This window comes from Passer montanus, unplaced genomic scaffold (genome assembly GCF_014805655.1).
Source record: "Passer montanus isolate IOZ18808 unplaced genomic scaffold, ASM1480565v1 scaffold15, whole genome shotgun sequence".
NCBI lineage: Eukaryota > Metazoa > Chordata > Aves > Passeriformes > Passeridae > Passer > Passer montanus.
Window position 1 is genome coordinate 7,328,570 of NW_024362051.1, and position 22,990 is coordinate 7,351,559.

General features: G+C 46.5%; 1 protein-coding gene across 1 annotated transcript in view; it reads right to left on the reverse strand.

Annotated features, from left to right (window-relative positions):
* The window catches only part of COL23A1 (collagen type XXIII alpha 1 chain), a 49,943-nt gene that overhangs the window by 16,257 nt on the left and 10,696 nt on the right, over nucleotides 1-22,990 (reverse strand). Inside the window, exons 3-9 of the mRNA XM_039701255.1 lie at nucleotides 9,531-9,557; nucleotides 7,711-7,737; nucleotides 7,041-7,067; nucleotides 2,499-2,570; nucleotides 1,184-1,300; nucleotides 706-741; nucleotides 167-193 (exon numbers count right to left, since the gene is read on the reverse strand). Coding sequence (XP_039557189.1) covers nucleotides 167-193; nucleotides 706-741; nucleotides 1,184-1,300; nucleotides 2,499-2,570 — 252 coding nt within the window. The 5' untranslated portion in view covers nucleotides 7,041-7,067; nucleotides 7,711-7,737; nucleotides 9,531-9,557. The remainder of the gene's footprint in view (nucleotides 1-166; nucleotides 194-705; nucleotides 742-1,183; nucleotides 1,301-2,498; nucleotides 2,571-7,040; nucleotides 7,068-7,710; nucleotides 7,738-9,530; nucleotides 9,558-22,990) is intronic.

Sequence of the window (22,990 nt, forward strand, 5' to 3'; positions counted from 1 at the left end):
GAAGTGACACATTCAAATATTTACACCCAGTCAATGCCTTGGAATTTTATGTCTGATATACATCAATGGGTTCAAGTCCACTGCAAAATGCTTATTTTCATCCCCATCCCTCTTATGCAGCATTATTTCAAGAATTCATGTTAAAATTAGGCAGATTATTACCCACCTTTGGTCCTGGAGGTCCTCTGGCACCCTGTTGAATATAAGAGTGATAGATATAATTGTTTGACAACAGAGTAAAACAGGATAAAAACATTTCTAAGAGTATTTTAATTCCAAGAAAAAACATGACACAGATGTCAACTTCTCATCTTCCCTTACAAACAGAGCTGTATTTGTTCTCTGTGCTCCCAGTAAATATCCTTTTATGGTTCATGTATTTTATGTACAGTAAACACCTGTTTATCCAACATAAACCTTAGCAATTTGGAGTCACAATGCCAGGTGACTTCAGAGGGGCAGCAGTCAGGATACAGGAGCACCACGTCCCTCCAGAAGAGCCCAGGGGACACAGAACCTGGCCTCTTTTCTCCGCAGGGCACAGGTAGCCATGGACAAACATCCATTTTAGGGCACCTATAATTCCATGAGGAGTTTTTTGTCCTCCATGAGCCATGACGCAAACCCCCTTGCTGCAGTGAGCTGAAGGGTGATGTACAGTGGGGGCGAGGGACACACAGAGAGATCCTTCTGGGTAATACTGACCATGACTCCATCCTCTCCTGGCTCGCCTTTGAAACCCTGCAAAAACCAAAAAGACCAACATTGAAACTATCACCTCTCATTCTCCAAAATGCTCAGCAATAATTAGAATGTTCCACTGTGCTATGCTTTAGCCTATTTTTTACTAAATAAATTGCCAGTGGTCTTCAGCTTTGCAACAGGTGATCCAAAGGGTATGAACTGGGGAAGAGATCTCCTGGCTGTGTCAGTCAGAACCAGCCCTGCAAACACACCCCAGGTCCAGCTCTGTGCTCCAAACCGTGAGAGGGAAGGTGCCCTCCTGCTCCCTTGCCCCACACCCCGAGGCTTGGCTCTGTGAGCAGCCTCTGGAGCCCAGCTGAGCCTCAGGCTGGGGACTCAGTGGCTGTGGTGGCAGCCCTGGGGAAGGGGACACCCTTCACCCCGCTGTCCCTCGGGGGGTGGGAGCTGCTGGCGCCCGCTGCGCATCTCCCGTCCTTACAGGGGAGCCTGGAGGTCCTCTGGGGCCATCCTTTCCCGTGTCACCAGGAGGCCCCCGGGCACCTGGGGGTCCTGGTGGACCAGGGGGGCCCGTGGCTCCATCTCGACCTTGATCACCCTGGAAGAAGTTCACACAGACATGGTGAGATGAAGCAGTGTTGGCAAGGGGTGCTCTCAGGGTGTCCACGACACATGCACTGCATCCCTGGGCTCACAGCACCCTGGCCTTGCTGGTCCAGGGAAATTTAACTGCATCTTCCAACTGTTCAGCTTTCAGCTTTCCCAGCAGCAGCTGGGAAAGATGAAAGTGAGCTTGCCAATTTTTGCCATTTGGGTCTGGTTCCTCAACCAGGATTGTGCTCGACAACGAGATTTAATCTGCTTAAGCCCTTACCCAGTGATTGTCTGCATGGAATCCACCAAGCCAACAGCACCCAGAGCAGCCCAGGCTCACACCATGCTGGCAGGGAGCATGCACACACTGCCATGGCTCCGTGCACCACGCCAGAAAACCACAAAAAAAAAGTGGCAGTGCTTAATGTCATCCTAGACAGCCACATTCACAGAGGGACCTCCCGAGCCGCTCGCACCCTGCGGATTTTGGGTGTTGCTGTGTCCCTGCAGGTCTGCTGGGTGCCATTCCCAAGGGGAGCACCCCGTGGGGCTGATTCCAGGCTGGGAATCAGCTCCTGGCCCCCCAGCAGCCAGCCCAGCCCAGCCCAGCCCCGGGGCCTGGCCCATCCATCGGCTGCACAATGGGAAAGGCGGCCTCGTAAATCTTGTGGCAACATCTGGGAGAGTCACCACCGAGGGCTGGGTTTAATATGCAGTCCACCCTCAAATCAGGGACAAGTGTGGGATTTTTCAGAAGTCCTTAAGTGACTTAGCAGCACAAGTCCCATGGCCTTTCAACAAGATCTGGGCTCCTAAATCACTTGCATCCTTTTTAAAAAAACCCAATTGTAAATGCTGAACACTGCAAGCAATTATGTCAAGTTGAGTCTCCCACTGAATTTTTCCTAATTACAATGTCCCATTTAGAGTTCAAGGATTTAGATTACTCTAGTTTTAATGCATTTTATTTTACAATACCAACACTGTTTATATCAAATTTACAGGACTTTGCTGCTTGATTCCCAATTTACTCTGACAATGCCTGCCCCCTAAATTCCAATGGGATTTCAATTAAAATTTCCAACAAGCATCTCTAAACACAGCCATGGTTGTGGCAATTTAAAATAGCAACAGTCAGCCAGAAAGAGAAAGCAAAAGCAGCTCAATCACAGCAAACCAGTGGCAGCAGATTTGGAGTCTACCTTGAGCACTCGCCGGCTAAAGACAAGCTGATCATTAGCCAGAAATCCATGACTGAGGTGGGGAAAAACCATCTATATCCAGGGAAAGTGGGAGGTAGAAGAAGAAAGAGCAGCAGTTTAAGATGAAAGCACAGCAGAAGAGTGAGTTTTAGAGGCTGTAGCAATATATAACATTTATTTTTAATAACTAGTTGATACATTGGAAAGTAATAGTCTAGGTAGCCAACACGGGGGTTTAAGGTTCTGGGTACACTGGATCTTTGTAACAGGACACAGACTGAGGGAAACAAGTATTTTTTCGCTAGTTTACTGCACAATAGGACATTCAAAGCAGCTGGGGAAAGGATTCCCCCACTGCAGAATAATGAGTATTATTCCAGTAAACTCCATAGGGGATTATATACCCCAGCATTTCCCTGAGACCAAATACTGTATTTGTTTTCAGAGGCTCAAATGAATACTGATGTATTCCCAGCCTGCAAATTGCAGATAAATCTCCCAGATTTATATGATGCAAAAACAATGTATTTAGGCTGTATCAGTAGTCATTGCTATTGTGTTTTAGCCTTTCCACTCATCTGTCTGGGGAGAAGCAGGAAGACATTTCCTTTCTCAGGACACCACGTGCATCCCCCTTTCCCCCATCCACCCATCCACAGGGGAATCAAGAGGGTGGAGTGAAGCCACAAGAAGCCCTGTGGGAACACACAGCAAAGCCTCCATGAGGGTTTCTGGAGGTTTATGGGGAACAAACCTATTTTCCAAATTGCCAAAGAACACTTAAACCTTGCACACCAATAAAAGATAACCCCAAACCTCGGTTTTGGGGGAATAGTGCACTGGCAAGGCCACCCCCTGCCCAGCCTCCCAGTACAGATGTTTTAACACCATCGAGACAACAGGAGAGGGAAAAAATAAAGTCAGATAGAAAAAAATAACCAATCCCAGAACATAAGCCCCTACCAAGAATTTTTTTCAAGATGTAGAGAGGGGCTTTAAGCTCAACACAGTTAAACGCAGCTACTTTTGGGAAGAACAGCACTGAAATACTGAGAAAATAAAATTAATGAGGACACAGAACCCTTGCACGTGGCCAGGTCCTCTAAATACTACAGAAACCACCAAAAAGACTCTACTGAGAGCAAAGGGGTTTGTGGTAAACAGAAGGGACACAGTTCTGTGGCTCATTATGTGCATAAAGTACAAAAGAGCATAAAGTGGGATTTTCATAAAACCCCATAGAGAAAAACAGGAACCGAATTTTTTTTCTCAGGTTTCTCAGACTGGTGGGCATCATCCAAATAAGCATGTTCCAAGCCCAGCCCTATCTGTTTTAATGGAAAATAACAATTTGCATTTGCTCCAGGGCCAAACACACCACATCCCACTAAATCCAGCCATCACACGTTTAATTTTAAATGGCTCCTGTTACAGATGGGCCCATGAGAGGTGAACGGCCCTGAGGGGTATGAGAGACACCATCCCTGGTTCAGGAAACATCCAGGCTCCAGGAGAGGGGTTAAGTGTGATGGAGTAACACATTCCTGCTCCAGAGTTCCCAGAGCATCAGGTTGCAAGGCACTGGGCTAACAGGCTGTTGGGTCTGACCCCATCTAGCAATGGAATATTGGAGCACAGAACCCTTGAACACTGGTAAATTCCAGCTTTAGAGTCCTCGATGTAGTCATTTCAACATAACACTCCAAAGTCAGCAAATAATAAAATAAAAGTATCCATAGATGTCTGTTGACTGTCACAGAAATCTCTGCAGGATCCTTCCAGTGCTGAGTTTTTATCTGCAGTGTGAGCTTGGCCAGCAGTTATAATTTTGCAGAAAAGAAGGGAGCACTGAGCTGTGTCTGCACTGAGCTGCAGAGCTGCTTCAGCCACGCCAGTGTTTGGCCCCCAGCAGCTCCAGATGCAGGAGATGCTGGAGCCATCTCCATCAGCCCTGGCCATGGGCAGGCATGTGCCAGTGGGCCATGCAGACAGAGCAGCTCTCCCACCAGCTGAAGCTCATTTTCCCCCTCTGGAGAGCAAAGCTGGCGCTGCTGCCACAGGCACTGTGCATCAGCTGGCCCAGATGTGCAAGGATTCCTCAGCCCCATCATTTGTCTGAACATCTCATCTGTCAGTACGAGCAAGATCACCCAGCTGAGTTCATAAATCCAGAGCAGCTGGCCCAGTGCCAGCTCAGGGAGCAAGTCAGGCTTATAAATCCAGTCCTTTCCAGGGGTGCAGCAATGTATTTGATTGGGAGAGAGAAGCACAGGCACAAATATCAGGGCACAGCTGTCCCAACCCCAGCAGCATCCTGCTTCAACTCTCTCTATTCTCCCGAGAGCAGAGGGGACCAGTTAGTGATTTCTCCCTGTAAATACACTTCCATGCATTCTGTCAGTACATTTGTGCACATTTATTCCTCATCCTGAGCAGGTGAGGCTGCACAGCATCCTCCCTAATGCTGCTTACAACAAGGAGCATTCAGTGATGAAGACAAACCCAAGCTTTCCAAAATCACCCTCCAGCATCTCCCACCAGGCACACTCCCATGTGTAATAATCTCTGGTTTTGTCCACACTGCTGGCAGGTGTTCATTACAGAAAGGGAAGCAGTGCAGACATGAACAGATCAGTAGCTAATCCCCAATTGCCATCACCTCACTGCCATCACAGACAGTCCCTCCAAAGCCACCCCAAGGACTATTCTCTTTTAATCCATCACTGCTAATGATAGTGTTTTGGTGCTCACTGACACACTCTATCCTCATTCCACTCCCATGGACATGACCATTTACAAGGAAGAGGGCACTGGGGACAGTCCTAGTTATTTATCTTCCCATTGATGCAGTGAGTTGCATTGACACATCTTTCAAAATCAGCTAAACAAACCTACCACTGAAACTTGAGGAATAAGATAGATTAAATTCAGAAATAAAAAGTAATCTAGACAGATGGTATTAAGAAGTTTTGCCTCTTATTCACAACTTTGAATGTCTGGAGACATAAAGGGAGCTATTTACAAAGTCAGGCACCTGTTTTTAAGTCTACTTGTGCATGGTTGTGCCAGGCTTTTCTCTCTCAAATTATTTTTGAGCCTTTTTCTCACCGTTCTGTAAAAAGTCATAAATAAATCAAAAACTGAAGCAAAACCTGGAAAAATGCAGATCAGGACAAAATATGCCCCCCAAACCCAGCACAATTTTCTTGGTAGGTGAAGGCAAAGGACAAGTGTTACCTTGAGAGCTGGTACCTGCCCTGCAAGTCCAGACAGAGCCTGTCCCAGAGCATCTCCTGCAGCAGGAGGTGAGTTCCACAGTGCCTGGCAGCACAGAGCCTTTGGAGCCTGAGCACCTCCTCCAGCATTCCCGAGCTGCCAGCCCCAAAGGCACCCACAGCCCTGGCTGAGAAGTGAAAACCCAGGTCCCTGTGCTGCTGGATCACCTCTTAAAGCCAGTTCTGAGAACGTGGGTGGGCACTTGGACCAAGTGAGGCCTTACGCCGAGCCCCTCCTTCACCACACAGGCCATAAATCCATCTGAGAAATTTTAGGGGCTCTCTGAGCCCCAGGGTGACATTTCCAAACACACCCAAGGCAGTTGGGAGCTGCTTCAGAACATGACACCAACTTCATGGAGTGATTTTACAGCCTCCAGGGGAAAAGAGAAAAATGTCTCTGAAGCATCTCTACTCGACATTAACCACTGAGGTCCAGGTCATGTTTCCAGCAATGACATCTAACCCAGGTCAGCCAACTCCTGAGTGCCAGCTCCAAATCCAGCCTCCTACAGTGACAGGTACACCAGGATCCCAGCACATCTACAGTGGGGTTTGCAGCAGGTGCCCATAATCCACAGACAACCACAGCTCAGAAATACCTCTGCAACAGAGCCCACACCTCGTGGTGAAACCTCTCATCTCATCCCAACATGGGACATATCCCCTTTGTGTCTTGTGGAGACCTGTCCTGATTTACCTCAGTAAATCTTAACTTTGTGCAGCTCCGTGAGAGGAAATGTAATGAAATTCCATTAATTTCTGCATGCTGTAACCAAAAGAGTTTTCCCTCATCACACAGCTACTTTAACCCCTTTATTTTCAAAGGCAGCCTGGATATCACCTGGATGCCATCCTGCTCCCAGGTGGAGAGCTCAGCAAGGGAGAAGGAACATTCCATCCTGCACAACTCCATATTGGACATCTCCTGGGGACACCAGGTCCTACCCCCACATGCTGGTGCTCTAATGCCAACAAATAAGGAGCACAGCCTCAAGATGAACTTCAAGAGAAACATGGAGTCTGTCTCTGACACTGGAAGAGGAAATCAGGGATGAGAAGGTTCAGTAGAAGCAAAACCTCCATGAGGTACCCAAAGAACTTTGACTCCTTTTTCCTCATGGCCAGAGTTAGGAAAATCATCACCACAAAGAGCTCCAGAAGATTTCCACAACTGTTACCATACTGTTCGCAGCAAGGCTTTGTTTTGTGCAGTGACTAAACCCAACCAGATTTCAGAACAAATCAGTGTTGTGTCACTACTTACCCTTGGGCCAATGTCTCCTGCTTCCCCCTGCAAATCAGGAAAAACAGCAAAGGGTCAGAGTTCAAATCTCAGCCCTGAAGGACTGAGCACAGGGTAAGCTGGACACGGGTACAGCACACAAGGGAAGGGGCAAGAGTCCTATTGTTTAATGTATTTAAAGTGAGGGAGGAGAAGGTTTTGAGAAAACACAATAGGGAAAGATTCTGCCCTGGCAGGCAGTGAAACAGATTATAAATCAGAAATAGCAGTTTGTTTCCAACTCTAAGGCTCTCCTAGCAACTGCTTATGTCCTTCACATGTGAAAATTGACTTCACTTTCAGTAATGACCTTCTCTGGCTCCTCTGACTGCACGGGTGTCATGCAAACATGATGGAGCCCAGACCTCTGGCAGGAATGAAGAGTTTTATACTCTCATCACCCTTAGTGGCTAACCAGAACCCTATAGCATAGATGAGGTTTAAGACCACACTTGTCCCCCCACCTTTTTTGCAAATTCCTCCTGCCCTCCCCTTCATGGAGCTTTTCCAAGAGCAATGTGAGAACCCACTCTAACAGCTCCAACAAAACCCAGCTGGGTTATTGGGGCAACCTGAACTTGTAAGAATTACAGCAACAGGAGGATATACAGGAACTGCTTCCCCAAAATCCACGTGTTAATGCAGCCTTTACCTTTTCCCCTTTTGGTCCTGGAGGTCCCTGGAAACACATAAGAAGAATCCAAATTAAGGAACAGCAGAATCACCAATGCAAGTGACATGAAAACCAAGGAAATCACATTCATCAATTCACAAATCTGAGCCACATTCTCTATGATTTTAAGGAATACATGCTACTATTTTAAGTTGTGCAGTGCTTGACATGAGCAACACTTTACCAAAAAGCACCCACGAGGTCCTGCCTGCTCCTGCTGGGACAGAGTACAGAGCACCAGAGCAAGGCAGGCAGTGTGACAGCAGCTCACCAACACGTGACTCTAAATAGATGCAACAGATAACCCTGAGGTAGTAAATCACTTCTAGAAAAAGCACATGCTCAGAATATCATTACAACAATTATACATCTGTTTGAAATAAACAAGGAGGACAGGCTGCTTTCTTTGGCCCGTTTGCTGAAGGCATCATTCATCTTCCCTCTGAGCAGCTGTCTGTAGGACAGGCAGAGGCACTGCAGCCCCAGAGAGAGCCCGAGAGCAGCACTTTGATGTGTCTGCTCTGCATTTGCCTTCCAGCACAGAAAAGTACCAACTCTTGGTACCAGTGCCCAGTGTGTGCTGAAGTGGGACCCGGTGGGGGAAGGTCCCCCCACTGCAGCATGCCCACACAGCTTCCCTGCCACTGCTTTTCTCTGAGCAAGGCTGCTGGCCCCTTTCTGTCATGGAAGAGATCATGAGCAGTCTGTCTTGAATCTGGCTGTGTGATAAGTCTGCTTTGTCACTGAGATTTCACTCGGGGTCTCACTCCTGCCCTGCAGTGGCACCCCAGCCTGGGGGTGCAGGGCTGTGCCCTGGGGTCTGGCTGCACTCTCAGCATGAGGTTTTGCTAATGAAAGCCAAGCCCTTCCTTCTTTTCTTGTCTAATGCTTTATTTCTAGATTTTATTCACATTTGCTATCCTCAGGGTTAGGATAAAAACCAACCACAGCAATGTATGGCTATAACAGCACACTCCCTAACTGGATGGAAATAAGTGTCTGGAGTAGCTTTTCAATTGTAAAGACTGAATGACTTTTACCCACTTTGAAATCCCACATGGTTTAGGACCAGAATTTAAAAAGATTTCATATGGGGCCCTCTGGTGAAGGTGGTGGAAGAGAATGGGGTTTGGAGACAGAATATGGAGTTGTGACCTTCTGTAGAAACAATTTGGTGGAAGGAATCAGAGCTGGCTAGGGTTCAATTAGCATAAAAATAAAAAAAGTCTGCATTTCTGTAAAATAAGTAAGAAAAGAATGAAGCACCTGAATATCCAAAGGGCTTCCAAGCAAAAATGAAGTCAAGGAAACAGCTCATAAATTAATCCAGTCTGTTCCAAAAAGTATTTCGTGGACACTGGGCACCCTCAAGCAGTTCCCAGCTCATGTCCTTTGGAGGAAAATGGAACCTGCTTTGGGATCAATTATTTTTATGGTATCACTCTGTAGTGCCAGAAGCACACAACCAAGATCACTGACTTTGCTCTTTGAATGTGCTACTGGAGTTTATTCCCAAAATTTGGCCTGATGTCCATCTGCAGTCTGTGCTCCCTGAGCTGGGGCAGGAGGGGAAGAGGCACCTGAGATGAGCTGACAGGTAAAGAAAAGTTCACCTCCAGCTCTGCTGGCCAGCCCTGGCTCAGAATTCAAACATGCATGGAATAATTTTCCCAAGTACAATTGTTCCTCCTAAACAGTTATATATGTAGCACTGAATGAGTAATGGTTGAGATACTGCCTGTTTATTGTGGAGCAGCATGAACAAAGACATGTTATATTTGGCACTTAGTGCTACTTACCGGTTTGCCATCCAAGCCAAGGGGCCCCTGAAAAAGGAAGGAAAAGAGTGTATTATTAAAAAATGAAAAGGAAAAAAAAAAAGTTTCAAACATAGCATTATGAGGCATGCTCTGAAAGAGACTCTACTTACTTAGTCTTTGGCTATGATTCTATGATTTACCTACTCCTCCATCCATGCAATCCAGCAGGAAGGTTTCACAGAGGCACAGTAAGAGGCATCAAACAGTTTGCAGAGTGTGAAGGAGGGTGAAAGGAAGCGACAGGATTAGTGACAGGGGTAAGGTGACACTGCTCTGGCACTTCGCCTGGGACTCCCTGAGGTTTTGGAAGTCAAAACAAGCAGCAGTAAAACATGCCTGATTTGGTTAAACTGAGCAGATCCATGAGTGATTCACATCAACCTTGGATCTGAAGCATTTTTCCTAAAGCACTCTGTTATCCCAGTTCTTCCTCAGGTCTCCTGTTTCTAGGGTTGCTGCACCAATATGGAAAATGGTGAATTCCCCAGCATTTCTGGCACTTAAACCCTTAGTTAACACCAACCCATTGAATGTGCTGGGCCAAAGGAAACATTGCTTTTGATAAGGGATGTGGGGAGGGAGGAAGCACAGATGCTCTAAGGCCAAAGCTGCCCCTGTCATCAGCTGGAGCTGCCATTCTGGGGAAAAGGGACACACACCAGTTACTGTAAATCCACTGCCTGTGGCAAATTATTCAATTCCCCCTGCAAAGCTGCACCCTGGGATCAGCTCCAGCTCCCTCCTGCACCTGTTCTGCACAGCCACACCTGTGCAATATGCACAGTCTCCTCCCAACATGCTGGATGGAACATCTCCCACGTTACAGCCCTGTGAACCACGAGGACCTACCAGAGCAAAGGGGGTCTGGACTGTGGTACAGTGCTAAAGCACCAAAGTTCTCTGTATTTCTTAGGGAACTGATTGGGGTGAGTCTTTTTTAGTTTATCTCATGTCTGTGACAGAGAAATTGAGCAAAAGAGGCAAAGGTGGGTAAGAAGAGGCCAATGGCTGCATTAAAAAGAGCATTCTTGCAGCTCACAGCCATTGATAAGGAATAAATGGCCACTGAGAAAGAAAAAATAAGTCTGCAATGGCTATGCTGATGGTGCCTGGAATATGAAACTCTGGGGAACACAGCTCTGTTAGGAAAAAGGTAAATCCAGATGACCTGGGCAGATATCAGTAGCTGGGTTACAAGGGCTGGGGGACCTGTGCAAGAGAAGTTCACTTGAAAATAAATGAGGATGCCTTTACCCACATGACATTTCTGAAGTGATCAAGGATAGGTTATATTCCTCACGTGATGTGTACTTGTTCTTATAGGGAACCATGAGTACTCAACAGCTACATAGTGGTCATGAAAAATAGACATGAAGCAGTTGTGTCTGTTAATGCAAAGGCTTGCAGGTCACAACCAAACCACCCTGACACCTCCTCCATACTTTATGTCACCTCAATTCCTTAGATTCTAAAAGCTGGGAATGGCATCAGGTTCACAGAGCTTCTTTCCTGAAACTATGATTGTTTGAGGTGATTCATCTGAAGCTCCTGATGCAAATCCCTGACTTTCATAGGATCAGACATGGGATCTGAGCACATAACTGGCAGCACATTCAACTTCTCAGAGGAGCAGAAATCCCAGAATTATTATTATTTTTTAAATATAAGATGCCAGTTCTTCAGCTTTTAGCTATTCTTGTATCAGTCCACAAAAAGACATCCAGAAGCAAAAACAATGGCCTATTCAGAAGATGTTTGAGGGAAAGCATTTAATGCTTGAGAGAAACAATATCCATCAGGGTTCCAAAGGGGCTCTTGGCCAGCCACAGCACCGAATGGACAAGACTAGCACAGACTTTTAAATGTCTTGTTAGTCTGGGCTGGAGATTTAATTGATTCTGCTCTACCTGCCCAGCCAAATGTCTGTGTGAGCAAGGCAGGGTTCCCAAGAGCATCCAGGAGATTTCATGGGCAGAGCAGAGAGAACATCTGAAATCTGGGCTGCCTGACTTGACTGCCTGCAAATCTCAGGAGTGCCCATGTGTTGAGATGGTTATTGTCTTTTATTTGAATTCTCCTCCATGTCATTTTAATTAAAGATTAAGCAATCTCTAATTTATTTGATAAACAAGGAATGGGGAAACAACAAGTAACCCTCTATTCCTCCCCTTAAACCAATCTCTTTATAGAAGTTTTTACTCTGAGAGGGCAAAAATTACTTGCACTTAACCAACCAGAAAAAAGTGTATGAAAAAGAAGAGTTTTCTCCTTGAATTCCTTGGTAATAGAAAGCATCACAGTGGCTTTTGGCTCTGCTTTTTGCCCAGGGAGCAATCTCACTTGTGCCTTCACTAACTCTTTATCACAGTCCTTTGCTCTAAATCACACACAGTAATCACAAGATAATTCATTACTCTCTACATCCAGAGGGGATGAACTTTCTGCCTAGGACAAACCCAATGCTTTAAAACAAGATAGAGGGAAAATTCAACCAATTTCCCCCAAAACATAATTCTGACCAAAACCGTCACTGCACTGGCTAAGTGGGACAAAATGCCTCAAGGAAGAGCACACTGTTGGGGTCCCAGATGACCCTAGAGGCCCCTTCCAGCTGGTAACCAGCTCACATCTCAATTTCTGACCACACACCAGATGCGTTCAGTGCCTGGCAAACCAGCTCTGTGGGACACCCTCCCTATTAGAAAAGAAAAATTGTTACTGTCAGTTCTGCAAAGAAAATACATCTGCAACATCTGTCTGGAGCCCTCAGGTTTCTGGAGCAGGAGGAGCTGGATTAGTGGGGAGAGCTGGTGATACAGAGCTCAATCAATCACTCACAGAGGTGAGTGATAATTGCAATTACACCCCTTGGTTTCACCCCTCACAAAGAGTGACATAGGCACAGGTGCTCCTGCAGGAATAATGATCCATGGTGATCCCATGGTGCATCCCCCTTTGCCATCACCAGGGTGAGGACATTATTTATAGATCTAATATATTTTATGGTACACATTGATGATCTATTGTTTAATGTTATATAATTATACCTTGTGCTGAGAATGCAGACACGGGTCAGATAAAATGTAAAAGCTTGAGCAGAGCTCGTTACTATAGCACATAATCTTGATGCATGCCTTGGTTTTGACATACAACATTTCAACTTCAGAGTAAGAGGCTGCATTCAGATGAATTTAAAAACAAATTCTGATGCATTTTTCATTTTGTCTCACAGTACAAGTTCAGTACAAGTCTTGAGATACAGCACCAAAATGCCACCTCTCATTGCAAAAATGAGATTCACCCATTGCTGAGGTCAGCTGAAGGCTTGAGAACAGTTTTGAGCTCACCCAAAAGGGAAGATGTGGAGCTTGCAAAAGCTCTTCCAATAAATAGCAGGCATTTCCCACGTCCATCACTCACCTCTGGCTCAGAGCAAGCCCAGGACTTGCAAGCTCTGGTTCATGTGCAAAAACTCTTCCAATAAATAGCAGGCATTTCCCACGTCCATCACTCACCTCTGGCTCAGAGCAAGCCCAGGTGCCGGCCTGGCTCCCTGGCCCTCTGCCATCCCCCTCCAGTGCCCTCGCTGCTGCTGGCAGGGATGGACTTGCTCTTAAAGTGTTACAGGAATTTTAAAGGGGGAAAATATATAGTGAAAGCAAAGCCAGAGATTATTAAGAGGACAATCCTTCTGAGTTGGGAAATCTTCTCTCATGGTTATTTTTAATGTTTCCTGCTCTGCTAGAAATTAGCACAGGGGTCGGAAGGAACCCTGCAGTCAAATTTTGACAGATTCAAAGGGCTGCCTTTCCATCTCTGGCTCTGTGGTTTCAAAAAAGGGTAGAATCTTATATTTCAAGGAATGAACAAAAGAGCATGACAATATTTTAGTATCCCTGCAAAGGGCCCTGGGTCATCTGCAGCACAGGCAGGGAGCAGGGACCATCCCTTCCCACAGGCCCTGCTGTAAATCCTCACAGGCAGGACAGTGTCTGCTGGCCATGTGGTCCCTCAGCACATTTTTGTGTGAGAAGAAAGCTCTGGCAAAAGCTGTGGCCAAGCACGCCCTGCCAGGCCCGTCACAAGGAAAGTGGAGGAAGACAGCCAGGTTGCTGTGGCTGCTCCCAGCTTCCCAGCTGAAGGGAAAGGGAAGAAAAGGGACAGAGAAACAAAAAATGAACTGTGAGTCCTCCAAATAGCAGCTGAGAATCACTGGCACTAACTGTGAACAAACTGAGTCCAAGAGGCTTGCTCTGGGGTGTCACCTCATGCCCAGTTACTGCTGCTCCTCCTTCTTCCCTGAAGCCCTCAGTGCAGAAGGATCAGAAACACAAAATAACAGATTTATACTCAACACAATACCACTGCTGCTGCACTAATCATTTGTCCTTTCAAATGCATTTAAATTGATGCATTTAAATACAATAATAATAAACACAATAATAATAATTTAATTTACGATATTTTATTTTTAATCATTATTATTTATAATGTTAAATACATTTATTATTACATTTAAAAACTTGTGAAGAGTATGGAATTGGTCATACAAGGATTACCCCAAGCACACACCACTCACTGCTGTGAGCCTGGAGGTGTTCCTGGGCAGAAGGTTCCTCCTTCATCAGCCCTGGCTTCTTGGTCCCTGGTGTGAGACCCCAAAATCATATCAGTCTGCAGCATGACAAAACACTGGAAACTTTACAACCAGGAGCTGCTGTGTTAAAGCATTAAGATCACTTATATCACAAAAGTTTCATGTTTAGCTTTATAAATAGCATGGAAAGCCTCACTGCAATGGGGTGGGATTGCTACACATGGGAACAGCGCTGCACTTAAAAATAAATATTATTTTTTAAGCAACGAACATGATTATTGACAAACCTTTGCTAACAATTTTCTTTTACTTTGTTTGAAAAAAGCTATTTCACTATTGTCCAACACAAATTCCCCAAAATTTCCTCCATGTAGTCATGGAGCAAACCGTGACTACACGCAAACTGGAAATGCATTTTCCATTACTAGATGATAGTTTTGCATTGCTTTAAAAAAAATCTAAAACCAAACAGCTTCTATGATTTTCTTACAAGCACTAAACAGCAACGTTGATGAGACATTATTATTTAATCCTTGCAAGACTAATTGTTTCCATTTGGAAACCATTTACACATGCAAGCCGCATCCTGCATGGCCTCAGAGCCAGGCTGTCCTTGGTCAGATAGAAAACCCCATTCCTTTTTATGAGGAAGGGCATTTAGGGGCTCCCCAAAATCTCATCTCCCTGCTTGCAACACTGATCCCAGTCTTGTGGGAGATCCCAAAGGATGGGGCTGCTCTGAGCCGAGCCCTCCTCACCCCCAGCTGCAGCACCCTCACCCCTCTCACCTGGCACACCCCAGGCATTGCCCCCACAGTCTGGCAGGGCTCAGCATCACCAAACCCTCAAAGGCTCTGAAAGGTCGCCCAGCCCAGGCTGCCAGCCATAAATCCCCCAACAGAGGTGTCAGGTAATGGTGCAGAGCAGCCTGATAAGAGCCAAGCGTGCGTTAAAATGCAACAAAAAACCCCCTCCCAGATCTGTGCTCTGCTCCAAAAAAATCTGTCCACAGACTGCTGGGAGGCCTCTGCCCATTCTTTGATGGAAACGGAGCAGAAAGGAGCAGTAATTTGCTAAAAACTTCACCCCTAATGCAAACCAGACGGCTCTGCAAGGGAGCAGCCACCTCGGAGGCCAGGCTGCCCCGGCGGGCATCCACGCAGAGCCAGCCTCTGCAGGGAGAGCCCCTCTCCCTTCCACAGGGCAGCAACGCCCCCAGCCCTTCTGAAAGCCTTGGGAAAGAAACAAACAAACAGACAAAAGCAGAAAAAACAAACCAAACTCTATCCTCAGGAAGCTTTCGGGGCAGCACTGGGCTCTGCCCACTGCTCAGCCCCGCCTGTGCATCACCAGCCTGAGCTCAGCAGAGTGCTTCAATTCCCAGCTGTCTTCCAGACATGTCAGCCCCATTCTGCACAGTTTCAAATGAGATAAGGGACCCTTTTCCCTGCAGGAGCTGCCTCGTCCTTAACCACAAGATGTGCCGCCTTTTGTCTGTGCACAGAGCTTCCTCTTTGTTCTGGATGTCTTCTCAAAGATGCTCAAGAAAAATGCCTGGAATCAAATCTAACACTGATTGGTCCAAAGGAGTGGGAAACAAGCCCTGGGCTGGAGCTGCACAGGGCACTGCTGGGGTTTTTGAGGAAGGTCACTTGGAGAAGCCAAAACAGAGCCAGTTTGGCCACTTCTCCCAGCACAGACTGCCGTGGCTCCTGGGCAGAGATGCCACATCACCCTTTCAGAGGGAAGAACTCACTCATCTGTGCATCACATTGCACCAGCTGTCTTCCAAAACAGCAAAGTACTCTCATGGAAGAAAGAGCCCCCCACTTTCCCCCAAAGTTCTGAGGCTTAAATGAGTCCCATGTGTTCTGCACAACTGCTTTCTTCAAGCATTTGATGTCCACTTGGGCTTTGGATATATTTTTTTAGTATCCACCTATGAGAGAGGTGATGGCCACTGAGCTGGGAATGCAATTTTTAAGTAGGTAATTTTGGAAGAATGTTGGCATTACAGGCACAGACTTCAGTGCTTACTGCCTTTATAATCTTTCCAGACCAGTGTCATTGACAGCTTCTGTTTGGATTACCTCTCTTTGGTGGTTAATGAGAAATCTGCTTGGTTTTCTCAGTTTTGCTCTGCCTACAACACCAAGGCTCTGCACCACAGGGCTGGCTCCAAACGTGCTGGAAACAGAGATGCAGATCCACCAGCTGCACTCAACACTCAAAGCAGGAAACCAGAGGAAAAGCTGCATGAGAAGCCAGAAACCAAACCACTGCCCTGCCAGTGCAATTTGGGCTGCACAGTTCTCTTGCCATTGCTGTCAGCACCTTCACCAGGCCCTCTCCTCTTCCTATCCAGAACACTGGAATCACACAGGATAAACAAATGCGTCTGCAATTCCTCTACTGGGTGGGATGGAAGACAACTTTTTATTATCCCTGTGGAAGAATTACCTTTAAATCAAAAGGAAAATAAACTGCTGCCATGAAGAACTGGTCTTCACGAAATCATTGCTGCTTCTACATCAGAGAGCCAGCAAATGGATGTAGCAGGAAAACACGCTGGATCTGCTCTCCCTGTTTAAAGAGGGTTTTCTCTCTAGGCAAATAATTACGTGAATTGGCCACAAAACTGATATTAAAATAAAATAAAAAAGACTGGAACTACAACGTTTGCCTTGTAAAATGAATGTTTGTTACTTCTGTTTTTTGGGCTCTTACTGGGAGAGGTATGTGTGCAAATGACTTCACACACAGGAGACACTCCTTGAAGTCTAGATATTTACGAGTAAAACATGGGAACAAACACAGGACTGAAACCTAAATTATAGTTATGACCTTGATTAGCCTAGCTAAGAAAACTAAATACCTCACCAACAGAAGCCTTCATCACACCACAGAGTGTTTAAAAGTGTCCAAGTCTAGCATTGCACAACCAGCCAAAACACCCATGCAATGTGTTTGGACACCACAGGTGACTGTGTCCATGCACGAGCTACCACCCAAGGTCTGCAATCAACTGCCCACTGCAAAAACCAAGGAAAATCTGGGATCCACACAGCCCATGAAGTCTGGCCATATAGTATGGCCTCCCATACCCCACATGGGATTTCTGGCAGCCCTCCTAAAGGGTTAAAGTGCTGCCTGCTGCTCTGGTTTGCACACAGAGCAATCCTGGGCTCCTCCAGTCACTCTCACAGGCTGCACCTCAGCACAGCCAAGCAGCACTTGGAGATAATTGCATAGGTGGAGGCAACTCATCCAGACATCAGGCAGTTCAATTTTAAGCCACTCCTACAGTTCTCTTGTAAAAGTAGTTTGTTATTAATGCCACATGTGGTTTTCTGGTGCTGGCATTTCCAAAATGCCTGGTTAAGTGCATGCCTTGGGGCTTTCTGGTAAGAAGGGAACCACAATGGCACAGAGGAGCTGCCACCAGGAAGAGGCTAAGGCATGTGTTCCTCATTTCCCACACATCATCCTGTCTGCATTCACATTATATTTATGGGTCACACACGAAAAGCTTGCACAGACTTTCCCTAAGTTGTGTACTAACTGAAATTCCTAATTGCTGAGGGGAGAAAACCCCAGACTCCACTGTTTACGGTCAAGGTCTAGAGCTGTAACCAAAGTCACTGTTCATGTGCTTCACTGCACTGGGTTTTTATGTCAGGGAACCATCTTCCCTTCTGCACATGCTTCTTCAACCCCACTCACAGACATCAGCCTAGAAAAACACATTTGGCTTCACTTTATGTCTTGAAAATTAATTAAAGCCAGAGTTTTACCATCCTTACCAGTTGATTTCTGGCTTATTCATTACAGCTGACTTCAGTGGATAGATCTAGATTTACAACTTCAGCCAAAGGAAGATATTAGCTCACTGTCCAAGGCTCCCAAAATAAAAGTTTCTGAAGATGCTGACCTGCTTAGCTCCAATAGCTCCTTAGCATGAGTTGACTATAAATATGTGAGAATGGCCTGCACAGGAGTATTTCAATTCTGATAGAGCAATTATTCCCTAAAATGAAAAGCCAGTATGGAGCAATGCCTGTGTCACGATTCTTGTTTACCCTAAATCTATTAATTGATTATATTGGTGCAGCTACCTGCCTATTAATCACAGAATCATGGAATGGTTTGGAGGGGAAGGAGCCTTAAAGACTCTCTAGGCCCAGCTCCTCTGACATGGGCCAGGACTCCTTCCACTATCCCAAGTTTCTCCAAGCTCCATCCAACCTGCCTGTGAACACTCCCAGGGATGGAGCAGACCCAGCTTCTCAGGGCACTCTGTGCCAGGGCCCCAGCACCCTCACAATAGAGAATTTCTTCCCAATATCCCATCTACCCCCAGCCTCTGTCAGTGTGAAGCCATTCCCCTTGTCCTGTCACTCCAGACCCTTGTAAATAGTCCCTCTCCAGCTCCTGTAGCTCCTTCAGGTACTGCACGCCTGCAATCAGGATGTCCCAAAGCCTGCTCTTTTCCAGGCTGAAAATCCCAGTTCTTTCAGCCTTTCCTCATAGCAGAGGTTCTCCATTCCTCTATTTACACTGGTGGCCTCCTAGATTCATTCCAACAGATCAATATCCTTCCTATTCCTGTGCTGGGGACCACAGAGCTGGGTACTCAATGCTGAATTATTTTCAGTATCAAGCTGCTTTACTTCTAAGCAGGCAGAGCATGGTGCCTTTTCTCCCTGCCTTCTCCAAAGGCTGCCACTGCTGCAAGAGATGGGCAGGATGATGCCTTCAGTCTTCCAGGCAGCACACAAGTGATTTACAAAATTCAGAAGGCAAACATTATACACTGGAGGGACAAAATGAGTAACACACCTCTCAACTAAAAATAAATCCTAGTATTCTAAGGGAAATATATAAAATAGGAGACAACCCTCTTTCATATCATACTTTTCTTCTGCAAAGCCTCTTCCCTGCTCTGCTTTCTATTAATGAAGACATGCACATGAAGTAATTCCCCTCATTAATCAACTTCATTCTTTTGGTTTCTTCCCACTTGAAGTGACAGCCCTGCATTTGGGATGTCACGTAGTGGTGTAGCTGAGACTGATTTTAGGGATGAGCAGTAGAGGCAGATGAAACTCTCAAGAAACAGAGACTTTGGCTTCAAAAGGCTTCTCCAGTAAGTGGAGAAGAGAAGGGAATGGGTTCTGGTGAACCACAAAGGCAGCATCTCACTGGGAAAGAGGAGAAATATGTAGGAGAACAACTGAGTAGTTTGAGGACAAGTATAGAACCATCCCTGCATGAGAGAGAGAAAGAGATGGGGGCAAGACTGCTAAGAGCACTGCACAGCCATTGCTTAGAACCACAGAATCATTCAGGTTGGAAATGACCTGTAAGATCAAGTCGAACCATCAAGCCAGCACTGCCAAGCACACCCCTAAATCAAGAGCCACATCTTTTAAATCGCTCCAGGGACAGCAACTCCACTTCCTTAGGCAGTCTGGACCAATGCTTCACAGCCCTTTTGGTGAATAAATGTTTCCTAACATCCAATTAAACAGCTGTGCAGTGCAGAGATCCTCCTGCTCTCAAAGGTCAGCTCCAAGCCTTCTCGCAGTTCAGCTCTCCCATCTGCTCCTCATTTTCTCCTTTTCCTGCTGCCCAGATGCAGCTGCCTGCCCTGCCCAGGAAAGCAGCACAGCCCCACTGCACCAGCCCTCTGCCCCCTCGCAGCTCCCCAGGACAAGTGACCCAACATGCTGAGAGCACACCAGGTCAGTGGAGCCACGCTGCAGCAGGGATGCTCCTTGCCTGGGACACACCCCAGGGGATCCCAGGGATCCAGGGCCTGGTCCTGCCCAACAAGAAACACATTCCATCATAGGCTGCACATCTGCTGTTCCTCTGCTGCCCCCATGCAAACCTGAGCTCAAGGCAGCTCTGTGGCTCCTGCCTCACCGTGGGCATCAGAAAGGCTTTTCCCTTAGCCTGCCCCAGTATCAAAAGCTAAACTATTCTCTACAAAGTCATTGTCCTTCTGGCAAATCTGGCTGAAATTGGCCAAGTTCAAATGTTACTGGGGAAGGAGAAGACAGAACCACACAGCCTTTACACTGAAATTCAGGCTGAGGTGTGTGCTGTGATGCATGAGCAGTGGGGTGTCAAAACCAAATCAAACAGGAGCAGAAGGGCAACAAATCCCAACATCCTTCCTAGTTGTTACAACAATGTTAATAGGATATGCCATACGGTTAAAAATGGCAACTAAAATCCTCTATGGGATTTCAAAAATAATAATAAACCTACAGAACTTCATAAAGAAAAAGACTGTTTCTGCTGTAAAATTTTATTGTAAGGTCCAAACTTCTCCTCTTCAGATGGTAAGTTTAAAAATATTGAAATGATCTTATAGAAGCTGTTTTCTCTCTCAGTCCCATTTCCAGAGCTCTGGATCACTTCATCCCTTTAAGGCTTCCTTTCCTTGCAGCTTAGTTATAAAATAGCAGCTCGAACACTGCTGGCCAAGGGATGCAAGTGTCACCACACACCACTTAATATCCACCTTCTACCTCTGCATTTTCACCACTCCACCCCCTGAAACAGCTCAGAGTTATTTGATCACCCTGAAGGGAACTAAATAAGTAAATTCATTTGAATATGCAACTGGATCTAATAAAACCTGTTTATTAAAACCTGTAAATATGCTTCTGCTGAATAACACTCCCAACCCTGCTTTATGTTTCATTTCCTCCTTCTTCAGGGATACATCTTGCTTTGGAAATGCAATTATCCTCACCTCCTTATTAGATACAGTTGATTAGTGCAGCTACAGCAATGCTAATGTAGTAATCCAGTGTTTGCTGGTTTCAAAGCCAGGATAAGACCAGCCTGGAGCAGGACTGCAAATTAGTGCAGCCACAACAATACCAATGTAGTGGCTGTGGTGTTTGCTGGTTTCAAAGCCAGGATAAGACCAGCCTGGAGCAGGACTGCAGGTCCTGGGGGTAAGAGAGAGGAGGAAAAACCTTGTGGTGATGTGAATGCCATTTTCCCAGTGCAGGTGTGGCAGCAGAGTTGAGGTCATTCCCAGTCCCTGACACCATCCAGAAGTGCTGGAGCATCACCAAAATCCCTCTCCAGGAGCTGGGACAGGCAAGGTGCCAAGCTGCCCAAGGGGTAGTGGTGGTGCTCTCTGCTAGGGAACAGCACCTATTTCCTCCCAGAGTTTCTGGTTTCAGAGTTCTGCCACTAAACCCCATGACTGAGACAGGAGAAGGGACAAACCTGCCAAGGGCACTGCTAATCCAGCAGGGTTTGCCACACCCCACAAGGGCAAAAAGCCACCCTAAAAATAACAATCAGCAGCCCATTAGAGTTAAATTTCACATCTTAACTTCTAATAAATTAAACTCTTAATTTCCAACAGATCCCTGAGGCATCTGTACAACCTCCTGGCTCCAGCATCGCCAGGGCTGCTGCGGGCAGGTGCCACCTGAGGGAGACAAACCCCTTACAAACCCCTTCCCTGGACACGGAGCCCTGCTGGCCACAGCCTCCCCTCCCAGCAAACCCCATCCATCACTTGGTGCAGTCCGGAGCAAGGGCAGCACAGGCTGGCTCTGCAAAATTAACCCCATCTCCCACCTCTCCATTTCTGGGGAAAGGCTGCTCTCCTCCCCAGGGAGGATCACAGGGGTCCAGGGCAAGTGAAAACTGCAAAGAGCCCTGGAATTCCCTTCCAATCCTCCTCTCTTGAGCTCCCTGGCACACATAAAACTCTAGATGTTTCTGTGGTTTCTGGGCACTCGAGGGGAACCAGGCCAGGGCATGTAGTGGCAAAGACAAGAAGGGGGTTTTCCTAACACACTCATTCAGGAAAAAAAGAAAAAAAAAAGAAGGAAAAAAGGGGAGAAAAAGGGCATCAACCATAGGAAGGAGAAGGCTAAGAAAAGCCAATACATCCCTTCCAGCAACAGGCAGTGCAGAGCTCACTGCATCAATTCAAAAAACAGGAGCAGAGATGGAAGCTCTCTCTCCATGCCACATACAAGGAGAATTTACAGCGTTTTTTACCAACCCCTTACACCAAATTTGTGCTTGGAGTGGCTCCCTGATCAGCTGCTGAGCCCCTTGGAGCATTGTGGCCACCCAAGGGCATGGATGAGGGACAGGGGAGCCAGCCAGGAGGCTGAGGTTTGGGATCTGGCCAGAACAAGGACTCCCTCCTCCTGCACATCCAGCAGGACAGCTCTGCACCCACAGACAAATTTTTGGGTATGGGCAAATGAGGATCTACCTCAGCACCTGAAGCTCTTTCAGCAGTATCCCCTCTTAGAGTTCTAAGTGGGACAAACCCCAAAGCCTTCACTCACTTTGCAGTCCAGTGAACTCTTAAACAAGAGCACGAACACAACCATGAAAAGGCTCAAGTATTTAATGCCAATAAACATTAAGGGAGATTATTGCTCAGGCTTTTAAGTTTTAGGGCTGAATCCCTCAAAAGCTATTGCTAACGAAGAAAGAGAGGAGGGAAGAAGTTTAAAAAAGTGGCTTAAAACAGGCAGGGGAAATCAAGTGTCATGGAAAATGCTGAAGAGGACCACAAAGAGCAGATTAGAAAAGAATAAAAATCAAAGGAGCAGTGGAGTTACCGGGTAACCATCACGTCCTGACTGCCCCTGTGGGGGGAACAAGGGAGATGAGTCAGTCAGTGCACCCGGAGCAGCTCGACATCACACAGCAGCAGGAGGGCCACCAGCTCTCCAGCCAGCCCTGCCACTAAACTGGACAAACCTCTTGGGGCAACTTTCCTATCAGAGGGGTCACACCTACAGTGTATTTTCCCTGGATTTCCCTGGATTGTGATCTCCTG